The sequence below is a fragment of the Rhodamnia argentea genome, chromosome 9 (assembly GCF_020921035.1).
Source record: "Rhodamnia argentea isolate NSW1041297 chromosome 9, ASM2092103v1, whole genome shotgun sequence".
In the NCBI taxonomy this organism is placed as follows: domain Eukaryota; kingdom Viridiplantae; phylum Streptophyta; class Magnoliopsida; order Myrtales; family Myrtaceae; genus Rhodamnia; species Rhodamnia argentea.
The window spans coordinates 1,204,174-1,215,779 of NC_063158.1; the positions used below are offsets into that span (position 1 = coordinate 1,204,174).

The 11,606-nt window shown below is 40.0% G+C and overlaps 1 protein-coding gene across 1 annotated transcript; it reads left to right on the forward strand.

Moving 5' to 3' along the window:
• Positions 1–9,714: 9,714 nt before the first annotated feature.
• LOC115740811 (dof zinc finger protein DOF1.8-like) lies at positions 9,715–11,606 on the forward strand. Its single transcript, XM_048285513.1, has 3 exons — positions 9,715–9,727; positions 9,835–9,932; positions 10,488–11,606. Exons 2-3 carry the CDS (start codon positions 9,909–9,911, stop codon positions 11,385–11,387), a joined length of 924 nt encoding a protein of 307 aa, XP_048141470.1. The 5' UTR covers positions 9,715–9,727; positions 9,835–9,908; the 3' UTR covers positions 11,388–11,606.

Sequence of the window (11,606 nt, forward strand, 5' to 3'; positions counted from 1 at the left end):
ATGAGGGATCATGAGCTTCGCCTTTCTTCTACCCCAGTGAGGGTTAACTCAAGTACGATCCTAGGATTTTAGTTGATTCTTTTTACATGTGCATGAACATGGAGGATGCGTTGGACGTACCAAAAAAAAAGTTAAAAAGGATTGAGATCTCTTTAGGTTCCCACTCAGAACAACATACGTGCGATGCCCGTGATGCCACCTCCGTTGTAGTTTGTTTTCGTAGTTTGTATAGATGTGTTTTCTGGAATTCGAGAAGAATAACAACATGAAAAGCTATGGCCTTACGAAGATGAAATTGATCGCATAAATTCCAAAAATTTCTTCATGTTGAAAAGGGAAAAACCCCAATCTAATGCGTAGAATCATTCATTCTGATATGAAACTGAAAAAAAAAATCAAAGGAAAGATAATTTATTTACTTTACCCTCTATTTTTTTTTCTGGGATAATGATATAAATAGTTTATGAACTTTGGCTCAACGTTCAATGTGATCAATGAACTTTTAATTAGTTCAATGTGATCCATAAACTTAAGGTACATGTTCAACTTAGTCCCTAAATTATATGAAAATATGCATTAATTTAAGTTCGGGAACAATATTGAAGATTTTCTTACAGCTTAGAGACTAAATTGAACATCTATCAAAAGTCCGGGATCCACGTTGAACAAATTAAAAATAGATTGATCACATTACAAATTGGGCTACAGCTCGGGGACAATATTGAACAAATTATAAGTTCATGAATCACATTGTACATTTGGCCAAAATTAAGGAACCATTTGTGTCATTTTTCCTTTCAATTTTGGTAAGACGGGTGAACGATGAATCATCAACCCTTGATCACTTGTTGCATTATTATCCTTCCAAATGTGCGGCCGGAGTCATTTCTCTCGTCCATCTTGATATGGAAGATGTCATTTTTTCCCTTTGTAATGCGAGATTTGCTCATTGTATCCCTTATTGTTCCGGTGACAAATCATGAACTAGAGCCAATGCCACCTTATGCAAATTCGACTAATTTGTTGACGAGGGCACCCCGTAACTTTTTGCCCCATCTTGAACAATGTCACGTGCACTTTTCCGATCCCACCACCAGCCACGAGTTTAAGCATGCTCCTATTTATCGCGAGCTGCCTGAAGTTACGATGGATTTTGCTTTTTTTTGGCTTCTTTTCATGGACGCCTTACGCAAATTCTTTTAATGTCGCCTTACTACTTGGAATACGCCATATTTGTTCCACGTTCGGGACATTGAGCGACTTCGTGTTTTATGACGACCCTTTTCTTGCATTAAAAGAATAGTGCAGAGCTTGAGACAAAGCCCTAGTAAGTATACCTTAAAAGTCGGAAATTGAACGTTGTAACACGTCTTCCCGCATATCATTCGTGCTAGATGTCAGTATCATATCAATCAAAGCAAGTTTACATTTTCTGGTCCGGTAATGTATTGATAAAATGGAAAAATTACCAAAAAAATCTTAAATATATTGCAATCGTGCTAATTCAATCCTAAACTTTTTGTAATTGTGCTAATTCAGTCTATCCGACGAATTTTGGCCGGCAGGCGCCGACGTGGACGCCGGCCAGCCGGCAACATAATATTTTAATTTATTTTTTTTTTTTTCAAAATTTTAAACCTTTCTTTTTCTTCCCTTTACCTCTTTTGCCTCCAACCGGTTGCCGGACCTTGGCAACTAGCCAAAGGCGATGGTCGGTGAGGTCAAGCCTCACCATGGCCCCGGCAAGGCTCAACCTTGTCCATATTTGGCGAGGTCGGGCCTCGCCAACCTGTCTCCTTTGGCCCATCGACAAGGTCCGGCAACCGGCTAGAGGTACAAGAGGGAGGGGGAAGAAAAAAAAAGAAAAAAAAGAAAAAAATTATGTGGCATGCCGGCTGATGTCCATGCCAATGCCGATCGACCAAAATTTAACGGATAGATTGAATTAGCATAATTGTAAAAGGTTTAGAATTGAATTGGCCAAAAAAAAAGGGTGAGGGACTGAATTGGCACTATTGTAATATGTTTAGGACTTTTTTTGGTAATTTTTCCCAGTAAAGTGTGTGTATATATATATATCAAAACTTTTTTCCTAGGAGAATATAAAGATTACATTAATAATTTTGTAAAGTGAAAATTATACTTATAATCAAAGCAAAGAAACACTTCTTTTTTCTTTCTTTCGTTGTGATGGAAGATGATATTTTATGATGCAATCTTTATATTTTCCACGCAAATGCACACTTAAAGTATCACATGATTCATGCTGCATTACCCTAGCTATAGCGATAAACTAGCTCTCTTTTCAGCTTTATTTCATTTTGTGTTTTTATTATTTTCGGGAGCTCATTAAAGGGGTCATTAGCTCCCCTCGGTTGACTTAACACAGCCATTTTCCGGTTATGGCGATAGCAAAAGCACCATATATATTTTGGAAAAAAAAAATCAGATTATTATCGAAAAGATCCGCGCATGGTAACTTTTTTACCATAGTAAATTGACCATTAAATGTTTTATCCATTAAAGGAACGAAAGCAGTTGCAGAAGTTCAAAACGTCACATAAAAAGACCACGTCCTCACATGTGAATTACTTCTACAAACGACCCAACAGAGCATGCCAACGTGATACACATTCGACAGGGTATTATACAGCCGCATATGCCATTGCTTAATCTCCATTTTATCTCGAGGAAAATCAAGAATTTAAAGAAGATTTTCCTAATCTCGACAGCTAAATATCAATAGGAAAATGATTCGACGGAATTAATTTTTAACCCACCTGCGTCGGTTTCGAGTATAGGGCACCCTTTTTGTTGAAGGTCGTTGGAGCTTTTTCTGAAAGTATGGCATGGATTACTTCAGTACAGTAGAGCCCAATACTCGAATATTGGCTAGGGCCATTTTTTTTTACCCCTTCTTATCTGCGTCCTTTGACAAAATGTTTTTGTCTAAATTATAATAGTAGGAAAAAAATATTTTCCGAATTATTGATTCCCCGCCGAATAAATGGAACCATAATTTAAGATTCTTTTCCACATGCCCACGCAAAAAAGAAAAATAAAATTCAAATTCTGGGGAATAACCAATATAAACTCGAAAATTAGAAAAAAAAAAAAGAAAAAGAAAAAGGAAAGAGAAGGTGGATTCCCCGATGAAATTCTCCCAACTATGTTGCGGTGGACCATGCTGCTCCACTGAGTGGGGGGTGATGTGGTCCCTTTGATCCTGGCGCCGACCTTACCTTAATCAAATCACGGTCCCACCACATCTTATGTTTTTTTTTGTCAAGCTCCTAATCCTAATCCAATCTTTTCGCATTATTTTTTTTTAATTATTGCGCTTGTCGTCTTAATAGATGCTAAACTAAAGCGCTAAAAATAAACAAATTCCGGCAAATGCTTGCAAGACTAATAAGCACCAGGAGTTCCCGTGTGCGCTTTTGGTTCTTTCTTCGTGGACATCTGCCTCCATCTGAGATTTTGTGGGTCCTACTTGATCTTCCTGATCTCCGATTGGGTGACCGTAAAGCTTGGCCATTCCCTCCTCCCGTTCACATTTGCGTCCACACGTGGTCCGGAGAATAAGTTCGATTCTCCCGAGAAATTTGTGTAGAAAGCCTCGACTTTGGTAGTGTGAACCGGGATCCCAGGAGCAGTGGCTCATACCCATGTTGACTCCGCGAAAGGAAGATGAAGGCATTAGCAGCCCGTGGTCTTTAGTCAGTACAACAACCTAAATGTTGGGGTGGGATCAATCATTCAAGAATCTACCCTGTAAACCCTAGATCGACCCTACGTTTCTAGTGCCGGTTCTAGAGTCTACTCGAAAATCGACAAACACAATATAGATTTCAAAACTTTTAAAACCAAGAATCGGACCCAACCCATCAATAATCGAGAACCGCATCTATTTCTAGGGTCCTGTTTGGTTCGATTTCAGGTTCCACTCGAGACCCATGTTCACCCTAGGACAATTTTGTAAATATATAATTTTCCAAATAAAAAAAAGGTGCTCTTATAGGTCAAGTCTTGAAAATTTGACACCATAACGAGTTTGAATCCTAAAATATTTGATCCGTGCATTTAATTCATGAAATTTGCAATTTCATTACACTCGAGTCATTCCATTGATTATGTCATTGATAAACGGTCAAAAATGTCGGTAGATTTTTTTTGTTAAAAAAACAATTATTTTGTAGTCCTTCGTGGCCTCTAATAAAAAAATAGGCCGACGTTAATTTTTCCGTCCTCAAAAACTTAACAAAGCTAACTAAAGTCTAAAGTGCACAACCGCGACAAGTTTTATAATTTAAGTACACAAAATGAAAGTTCCAGTGTCAAGTGTCGCGACTCGATTGTATTATGACGACACGAATTTAAAATTTTAATGTACGAAACGACAAATTTTAAGACGCATACGAAAGTACGAATGATCCGGGCACTGAAGCTTTTTTTTTTAGGATGCTACGGTGACAAATTTTTTGGACACCAGCCGTTATTTTCCCCCTAAATTAAATCGAGCAAGGGGACGAAAGCGATGGGGAGCAGCAGTCTCCTGCTGACGTGGCGCGCACAACGACATGCGGTCCACGTACGGGAGAGCTGGGGCCGTGACATCATCCGCAGCCGCAGGTGAGGGAGGTGGGTAGGCCGGGCCGAGCCTAGCCGAGCCGAGCCGAGCCGAGCCGGATGGGGGAATCCGGGCGCGAAGATCAGATCAGATCAGACGGCGGAGATGATCAGATTCCTTACTTGGTCGGGTAGGAATTCACTGCCGGGCACGCGCGTAATGCTATCGGGCCCCACACACACATCCCCCCATCCACCTCACCACCTCCACCGCCCATCTTCTGCCCATCCCATCACGCCTTCGGCCTGCTCTCTCTCTAACATCCTCTTATTTTTATTTCCTTTTTTCCTTTTTATCTTTTTTTTTTTCCGGGGTTACTGGGCGGGAGTCTGTGCGAGCGTGCATAGCGTGTGAACATGTGTAGGATAATATCGTGTGGGGTCAACATCAGACCCTAGGGTGGTGGGCCCCAACCACACGCAACGGCGTCCATTCGCTGCCGGAGTCAACACTTTCGATTGGTTGGTTGGGTTCCCATCGGGAGCCTACTCGCGGCTTTCTAGGAGTGGTGCTGGAGTGGACTTTCTCTCCTAAAACCCCGAGCTATTAGGCTTTGCACCATTAGTCGTTGGATTGCAGGAAGAACAAATTTCGGCCGTCCATTGGGAGAACACAACCCCTCCTCCTTTTTTTTTTTTTTCAATTTCGGTCGTTGCAATAGAATGTACATGGCCACAACCACATTATGAGGACCGATTGATTCTCGAAGACAACGAAAGGGCCCGTCAATAGTAGGTTGCCTCCATTGGAAGCTTTAATTAGTGAATTATAAATTCTGATATCGTGTGCGATGGCGGTGGTTAACGGGAGGTCAGTCCGCTAGGCTTGTTTAGGATCGAAAGCCAAATTTTGTTTTTTTTTTTTTTGGGAGAGGGGGGGGTTGTGGTGGTGGTTGGCTTCGGGGGGTGGTTTGGGCAATGATTTTTGCATGAGAAATGCTACACCCAATCAAACTCCGGTTCGGATTGGGCTGACCTGTCTCGCACCTTTCTAACTAAATATTAAATGTAATGGCAATATGATCTCGTGCCCAACGCGACTTACCCAATAATCAGCCTCGAATTACAAGTGATTTTAAGTAATAGTTGCAAAATGACGATTGGCGATTAAATTGTGGTCCCTACCTTCATTTGTAGATTTTCAAAGCAATTATGGACATTTTAGGAATGTGATTCCTAGCTCAGATAGAAGAATCTTAGGCTTTGTTTGTTTCGCAAAAAATAAATGATTTGAAAATATTTTTTACAAATGATCGCTTATATTTCTTACAAAAAAAAATGGATGAACGAAAAATATTTTCATAAAAAAATATTTAGACATAAATGATTGACGATAATGCAATTATATTTTGAGTAATTATTTTAAGCAATACAAATTATCATTTTTAAGAAAATATTTTTCAAATCATTCATTTTTTCGAGAAACAAATGTAGTCTTAAAGTCCTATCTCCCCTGATCACCCTTGCCATCCACCGCTCAAGACCCTACATCCCCCCACTTCGAAACCACTGCCATCCGCCTGCTGTGGCCACCATCACAGCCTCGACTTCAGAACCACCGCCACTACCACCACCATAGGAATCGATTTTAATTGGGGTCTAGGGTTTGTTTTCGTAAAGTGAGAATTGATTGGGCATAGTTCAATCTGCATTTGCACCATAATACTATCTTATGAAGAAGTTCCATGCAAAGGGCAGCAGCCATTGATTGCTACAGAAGCCATGTGACCATGATGCAAAGGTAGTGTTGTTGGAGGTTCGATTCATTTAATCTTGTCTTTTATTTGATCGTACAGATATCATTAGATTAAGTCGCATGTAGATTATGGAGGAAACTTACCAATTCAATCATAACATATTATATAGATGTTAATTTGGACTTAAACTATTCGATTTTACCAATCTAGTCTTATTTGTTTGCTCGAAGTTCCACTATAGAGTTGACGAGGGCCATGACACCCTCGCCTAGTGTTGGTGAGGGTCGCCATCCCGTAGCCCAAAAAAACAGTAGAGAAGGAAAAGAAAATAGAAAAGAAAAAAAAGGAAAAATTATAGAAACTAAAAAAAATTAAAATATTATTAAAAAATATCCATGTTAGTGCTGGTGGCGCCATGTAAAATGGTCGACGTATACGTCAGCGATTTTTGGTCAAAATTGGCGTGATGGGCTGAATTTATATAAATGCAAGAAGGCTTAAGATTCAATTGAATAATGAAATATTTAGGATCAAATTGTCACAATTACGATAGATTTAAATTTTTTTTTAAGTAATTTTCTCTGTTAATGTGGCGGTGATCATGCGATGCTAACAAATTATAATTCGACGCAACTGGCAACTTTTGCTTTTCCAACATCCAGCTGCATGCTGAATGATGGAGAAATCCCAACCAAAACGGGAAATGATGAGCAATGATTGACTCAAAGCCACTAAACATTTTCCACGCGTCCAATTGAAGAATCGAAATTTCCAATTCGAACTTTATTAAACAATCAAGGATGTTTTTTTTTTTTTTTGGGCAGTAGATATTATAGGAAGTTATAAACAACGACGATGATGCCTATATCAACATGAAAGCAGCATTCTTACGCAAAATTGGTTGGTGATAGATCGAGTCAACAACTTAGTCTACAAATTAGGGTTTGTGTTTGAGACGAGTCGTGAGATGACTGTTTAAAGAAGTGATTAAGCCGTCGATCTCCTAGGAGCCGATATAATTTAATCATCGTAACGTGATTACAATAGTGCATTTAAACTCGCAAATAACATCGTTCGCCTAAAAGGGCGAATTGTAGATAAACTAATAATACATGATTTCATCGACTAAGTTTCTCATTGCTCATTTATAAACTTTTCTTTTGTCTTTTTTTTTTTGGGGGGGGGGGTGGGGTTGAAAACGCCATTAGCATCCATGGGCTTAGACTAAGGCACTAGGGCTAAAACATAGAGATATATTTGCCAGCGCCACAGTAATTTCTTGTATTTATTTGACGAAAAATAAATGATTTGGAAAAATATATTCATTATTCACAAAAATATTTTAATATAAATTGCCATCAATAAGGAAAATATTTTTTTATTGACTAATGATTTCAAGCGATACAAGTGGTTATTTTTAGGAAATTATTTGGAAAATAATTCTTCCCCGCTAAACAAACGGAGCATTGATACGACAATATGTTTTTGATTAAAAGCAATTCCGTACGTTTCATGTTGTTCCGTAAATAGTTCTCGAGTATTAGGTGATCCGCCTAGGAACGTCTTTCGAGTCGAAAACGAAGGAAAAAGCAAGGAAAAGAGGGTCAAAGTTTTTTTTTGGGGCCACCTTCTTCGTAGATAGATTTAAGATGATCAGAAATAGACACATCGAAAATAACATGCTTTTATCACGGTCACCATTCCGTTCGTGGACAGGAGACTTTTGCATTAATAACATATGGCTATGTGCTTTGAAATTCCCGGAAATTTGTAGGATAGAGGTAGGTACAAATCTATGCCTTGAATTTATTATATTGGCCAAAGGACGGATTGACTCGTATGAGCGTGATGACTGGGTTGTTCTCGGTACTATTTTTGCCCCCAGCTTTTCTTTTTTGACTTCTTTGCCACCACCCATCTCTGCCACTACCACTGTCTCGGCTTCTCTCTCTCTCTCTCTCTCTCTCTTAACATGAGGTAGCAACCTCAAATTGGAGGTTGCCTGAGGTGGGGGAAAAGGGAGAGAGACCGCAGACAGAGAGAGATCATGGTGGCGGCGGCGGCGGGGGCAGCCTGGCGGGCGGCGATGCTGAAGCGGCAAGCCAGCATCGACATAAATTCTGCAGAATTATAGTCACACAACCCTGAAGTTAGTAGCAATGATGTAGACACTGTGGACACGATTACAAGCAGTTTCCATTCCCCCAGATGAGGTTATTATTGGCCTCTTCTGCATACATTTAGCCTTTAATTCTATTCATTTCATTTTCGTTCTCCATAATGATGGGAAAGGAAAAAGAAAAAAAACACAAAATGACTGGTTTTGATAAGAGTCCAAACACAGGCATTTTTAATGCTTGAAACCATGCGAATAGTCTTCATTACATATCAAGTTAATCAAGCTAAGGCAAGTGAGAATTATTCAGAAATGTAAGGCCTATGTCTTGTCAATGTTGTCCACGGATGATTAGTGTTGGTTTCTCTGCCAAACATGCGGTTATAGAATTCCATTTGTTTTCAGCATGTGTTAAGGCCTTTTCAAATTAGAAATTAAACATGAAGATGAGAAGAGAATTTGAATTACGTTAGGATTGCGTTTATTTCGGGGAAAGATGAACAATTCAAAAAAAGGTTTTTTTTTATAAAAATTATCGCTTCCGTCGCTTACAAAAATAAATGAACGTCAGATATTTTTCTTGCCCACGAAAATGTTTAGTCGTAAATTGATGTCTATAATGAAAATATTTTTCACCGACTAATCATTCCAAACAATACGAGCCATCGTTTTTAGGAAATATTTTTCATATAATTCATTTTCTCCGAAACAAAAAAGGGAGTTCTTCGTCACATATGCATAACTATTATCGCAGAATAACCCACCAAAGTCAATAATATACACACGGCACCAGAATATAATATCATTCATAATTACTGCAATCTTTCTTTGAAACACTATGGATAAGATTAACGATTTACTCTCAAACGCGGTGTTAAATTAGTAACGAGCGTTTATTTTCGAAACATATAGCAATCATATATAGTTATTTCACACGATTAGTCTCACATTATTACTAGAGATAACTTTTTTCTTCGTCGTTATAACAACTGTCATTTTTAACATGATACGCCAATTTTTGATTTCACTTGCTTTTTAGGGACGTACCGCGGTCATTCCTTTATACGTAGGACTATAGCATGGGGATATTATGCATGACTATCAAAATTATTCTAAGTATTTTGCTAAGAAGCGCCTCACTATTAAGCATTATTAAGCATTTTTAACTAATGTTTTCGGGCAGTCGTCGATAAAATCATTAGGGAGATAATATAATTCGGACAGTGATTAGCGGATTATACAATCTCCGAGACAAACATTCCCGGAATCTCTCTCTCTCTCTCTCTCTCTCTCTCTCTCTAAGAGAACAAAATAATACATTCATAGGACGTCCAGACACTCTCAAACATTCCTTTTCCTGCTTTCATAACCAGCTTCAACTAAAGCACCTCGTCTCTCTCTCTCTCTCTCTCTCTAAAAGCCAACTTATATCTTTGGCCATCCCTTTTAATCAAGAGCTTCCATCCATGGACACCGCTCAGTGGCCACAGGTAAGATAGATCCATCCATCTTCTCTTCTCTCAATCGATCTGCATCATCTCCTTCCCCCCTCCTCTCTCTCTCTCTTTGCTTTTCCTTGTTGATGATTTTTGACTGCTAATAAAGGGTAAAGTGATGCTGTTCTTTGAAGATGAAAGGCGATAACTTCTTTTCTTTTCCTCCTCTCTCAGCTCATATCATAGCTAAGTGCACAGTCTTCGCTCTCATTTGGATTCAGTCATACCTGTTATTGATAGTGTTTTCCACTTTCCCTTCTCCTTTTTAATTATAGTCACCGAGAAAAGAAAAGAAAAGAGGGAGACAGAGACAGAGGCGCTGCATCTTTATTTTCTGGGCTGATGCCAACTTTGAAAAAGTGAAAAGTGGGCCGTTTTTGCTTTGTTTCTTGGTCTCGTTTTGTTTGTTTGTGTTCACCTTCTTCCTGTTTTCTTTCTCAGATTTTCAGGGTTGATCTTCCCTTGTGTTCTGATCTTCATCTGCTCATGCTGCTTCGGTTTCTTGATGTCTCTTTACCATTTTTTCATTTTTGGGCCTTTTTTGTTTAGGAGATTGTGGTGAAACCGATAGAAGAAATAGTCACAAGCACATGCACAGCAACAACCACCCCAAAGCCATCATCATCGTCATCTTCGACTTTGGAGAGGAAGCCAAGGCCACAAAAGGAACAAGCTCTGAACTGCCCAAGATGCAACTCCACCAACACCAAGTTCTGCTACTACAACAACTACAGCCTCACCCAGCCCAGGTACTTCTGCAAGACCTGCAGGAGGTACTGGACTGACGGTGGATCCCTCAGGAACATCCCCGTGGGTGGTGGCTCAAGGAAGAACAAGAGATCATCATCCTCGGCATCTTCTTCTTCCTCGTCTTTCAATCCTTCATCCAAGAAGCTGCCTGATCTGATCAGCACGCCTGCATCAAACCCTAACAACAAAGTGCCACTCCATGAAGGCCAAGATCTGAACCTGGCCTTCCCAAACCCTCACCATCACGACTTCAAGTCCATCTCTGAGCTGGTCCAACTGCCAAGCCTCGAGGCCAGCAAGAACCACCAAATCTCTGCCAACTGTACCTCTGCTGGTGCTCCTGCGGCACCACCGCGGCAGCTCTCAGCTCTGGAGCTGCTCTCAGGGATTACGTCGAGAGGTAGTTTGAATTCGTTCATGTCCATGCCGCTCCCCGATCCGGGCTCCGTCTACACGCCCGGGCTGTTCGCGCTGCCGGACTTCAAGCCGACCCTCAATTTCTCTCTTGATGGCTTTGGGAGTGGGGCTTACAGGAGCCTCCCAAGTGTGCAAGAGGGTGGCACTAATGGAGGGAGGCTCTTGTTCCCCTTTGAAGATTTGAAGCCAGTCTCGAGCACAAGCGATGTTGAGCAGAATAGAGGAGAGCAAGGAGACTCCAATGGATACTGGAGTGGGATGTTGGATGGAGGATCGTGGTAAAGAATTAGTTTCAGACTAATGAAACAGAAGAAAAAAGAATAAATAATGGGTTCCTACTTGTTCTTCTTTGGGTGTTAATTTTTACTTAGTATCCATCAGTTTCTCTCTGGTGATGATGGTGATGGTGGTGGTGGTGGTGGGTACATTTTTATTATGACTTGTTGATTTTTCTTGGAAACTAACAGATCATAGGTTTTATTAAGTGGGTTCCTTTCTCTC